Below are 2139 nucleotides of genomic sequence, written 5' to 3'. Positions count from 1 at the left end.
TTTCGTTCTCTCTCTCGTTCTTTCCCATTCTGATTCTCTTTCTCTCTTCCTTCTCTTCCTCTCTCCCTCGTTCTCTCTCTCCCTCTCCCTTTCTCTTTCTTGTTCTCTCTCGTTCTGATTCTGTTTCTCTTTCATTCTGTGTCTCTCTTTCACTTTCCCCCTCTCCCTGTTTCTCTCTCACTCTTTCTTTCACTCCCTCGTTCTCTCTCTCATTCTGATTCTCTTTCTCTTTCATTCTGTCTCTCCCTCTTTCTCTCTCCCTTTCCCTGTCTCTTTCTCTTTCATTCTCTCTCGTTCTCTCTTTTATTCTGTCTCTCCCTTCTCTCTCTGTTTCTCTCCCTCTCCCTCTTCTTTCATTCTCCCTCGCGCTCTCTCTCATTCTTTCTGTTTCTTTCATTCTGTTTCTCTTTCACTCTCCCTCTCACCCTCTTTCTCTTTCACTCTTCCTTTCTTTCATTCTCCCTCATTTTCTCTCTCATTCTGATTCTTTTCTCTTTCATTCTGTCTCTCTCCCTCTTTCTCTCTCTCTCTTTTCTCTGCCTCTCTCTTTCATTCTCTCTGTCTTGTTCTCTCTCTCATTCTGATTCCCTTTCCCTTTCATTCTGTCTCCCCCTTCTCTTCCTCTTTCTCTCTCTCTCTCTCTCCCTTTCTTTCTCTTTCATTCTCTCTCTTGTTCTCTCTCTCATTCTGATTCTCTTTCTCTTTCATTCTGTCTCCTTTCTCTCTTTCGTTCTCTCTTTCGTTCTCTCTCTCGTTCTTTCCCATTCTGATTCTCTTTCTCTTCTCTTCCTCTCTCCCTCTCCCTTTCTCTCTCTTGTTCTCTCTCGTTCTGATTCTGTTTCTCTTTCATTCTGTGTTTCTCTTTCACTTTCCCCCCTCCCTGTTTCTCTCTCACTCTTTTTTCACTCCCTCGTTCTCTCTCTCATTCTGATTCTCTTTCATTCTGTCTCTCCCTCTTTCTCCCTCTTTTCTCTCCCTTTCCCTGTCTCTTTCTCTTTCATTCTCTCTCTCTTGTTCTCTCTTTCATTCTGTCTCTCCCTTCTCTCTGTTTCTCTCCCTCTTCTTTCATTCTCCCTCGCACTCTCTTTCTTTGTTTCTTTCATTCTGTTTCTCTCTTTCACTCTCCCTCTCACCCTCTTTCTCTTTCACTCTTCCTTTCTTTCATTCTCCCTCATTTTCTCTCTCATTCTGATTCTTTTCTCTTTCATTCTCTCTCCCTCTTTCTCTCTTTTCTCTGCTTCTCTCTTTCATTCTCTCTGTCTTGTTCTCTCTCTCATTCTGATTCCCTTTCCCTTTCATTCTGTCTCCCCCTTCTCTTCCTCTTTCTCTCTCTCTCCCTTTCTTTTGCTTTCATTCTCATTCTGATTCTGTTTCTTTTTCATTCTCTCTCTCTCCTCTCCCTTTCTCCCTCTTCCTCTTTCTTTCTCCCCCCCAAGACAGTCTCCTTCGTCTCTCTCCCATCTTCTCTCCTCTCTCATCCTTTCCAGGAGTTCTGCCTTTTCGCCGTGGTGGGCCTGGTCTCCGATTTTTTCCTCCAGATGTTCTTCTTCACCACCGTCCTGTCGATCGACATCCGTCGGATGGAGGTAAAACGGGAGGGCGGGGAGCCGACGGCGAAGATCCGTCCCTTTGGAGAGATCTAGCAAGGGATCAATGCGGTGGTCGGGGGTCGTATTGGGACTCGGTAGGGGGATCTCCGTAACGATCTCGGAAATGGTGGAGGGCCGTGGTGGCGAACCTATGGCACGGGTGCCAGAGGCGGCACTCAGAGCCCTCTCTGTGGGCACGTGCGCCGTCGCCCCCAGTCCTGGGCCTTCAGCTGGGTTTTATAAAACCTTTTCGCTTTTGGCCTCCGCCGCCGTGTGCAAAAAAAAAAAAGGTTCAATCAATCAGTCAATTTCAACTTCTCGCGGGGGAAAAAAAAGATCTTGCAAAGTTGGGATTGATGGATTGAACTTTTTAGTCCCACCCGGTCTGCCGTGAGCACCGCAGCCACGCCCACCCCATGGGCCACGCCCAGCCAATGGGCCACACCCACCTGGCACCCGACGATGCATAAGTGGGTTTGGGGTTGCAGTTTGGGCACTCGGTCTCTGAAAAGTTCGCCATCACTGGGATAGGGTTACCTGCCTAAGCAGG

At 47.5% G+C, this 2139-nt stretch overlaps 1 protein-coding gene across 1 annotated transcript in view; it reads left to right on the top strand.

Moving 5' to 3' along the window:
- SCAP (SREBF chaperone) overlaps positions 1–2139 on the top strand; it is a 34386-nt gene that overhangs the window by 11503 nt on the left and 20744 nt on the right. The window contains exon 10 of the mRNA XM_015828649.1: positions 1488–1586. Within this exon, the coding sequence (XP_015684135.1) occupies positions 1488–1586 (99 nt within the window). The remainder of the gene's footprint in view (positions 1–1487; positions 1587–2139) is intronic.

The sequence above is a fragment of the Protobothrops mucrosquamatus genome, unplaced genomic scaffold (genome assembly GCF_001527695.2).
Source record: "Protobothrops mucrosquamatus isolate PMUCROS unplaced genomic scaffold, P.Mucros_1.0 scaffold4764, whole genome shotgun sequence".
Lineage (NCBI taxonomy): Eukaryota > Metazoa > Chordata > Lepidosauria > Squamata > Viperidae > Protobothrops > Protobothrops mucrosquamatus.
This window is presented reverse-complemented; position numbering and strand designations above follow the sequence as displayed.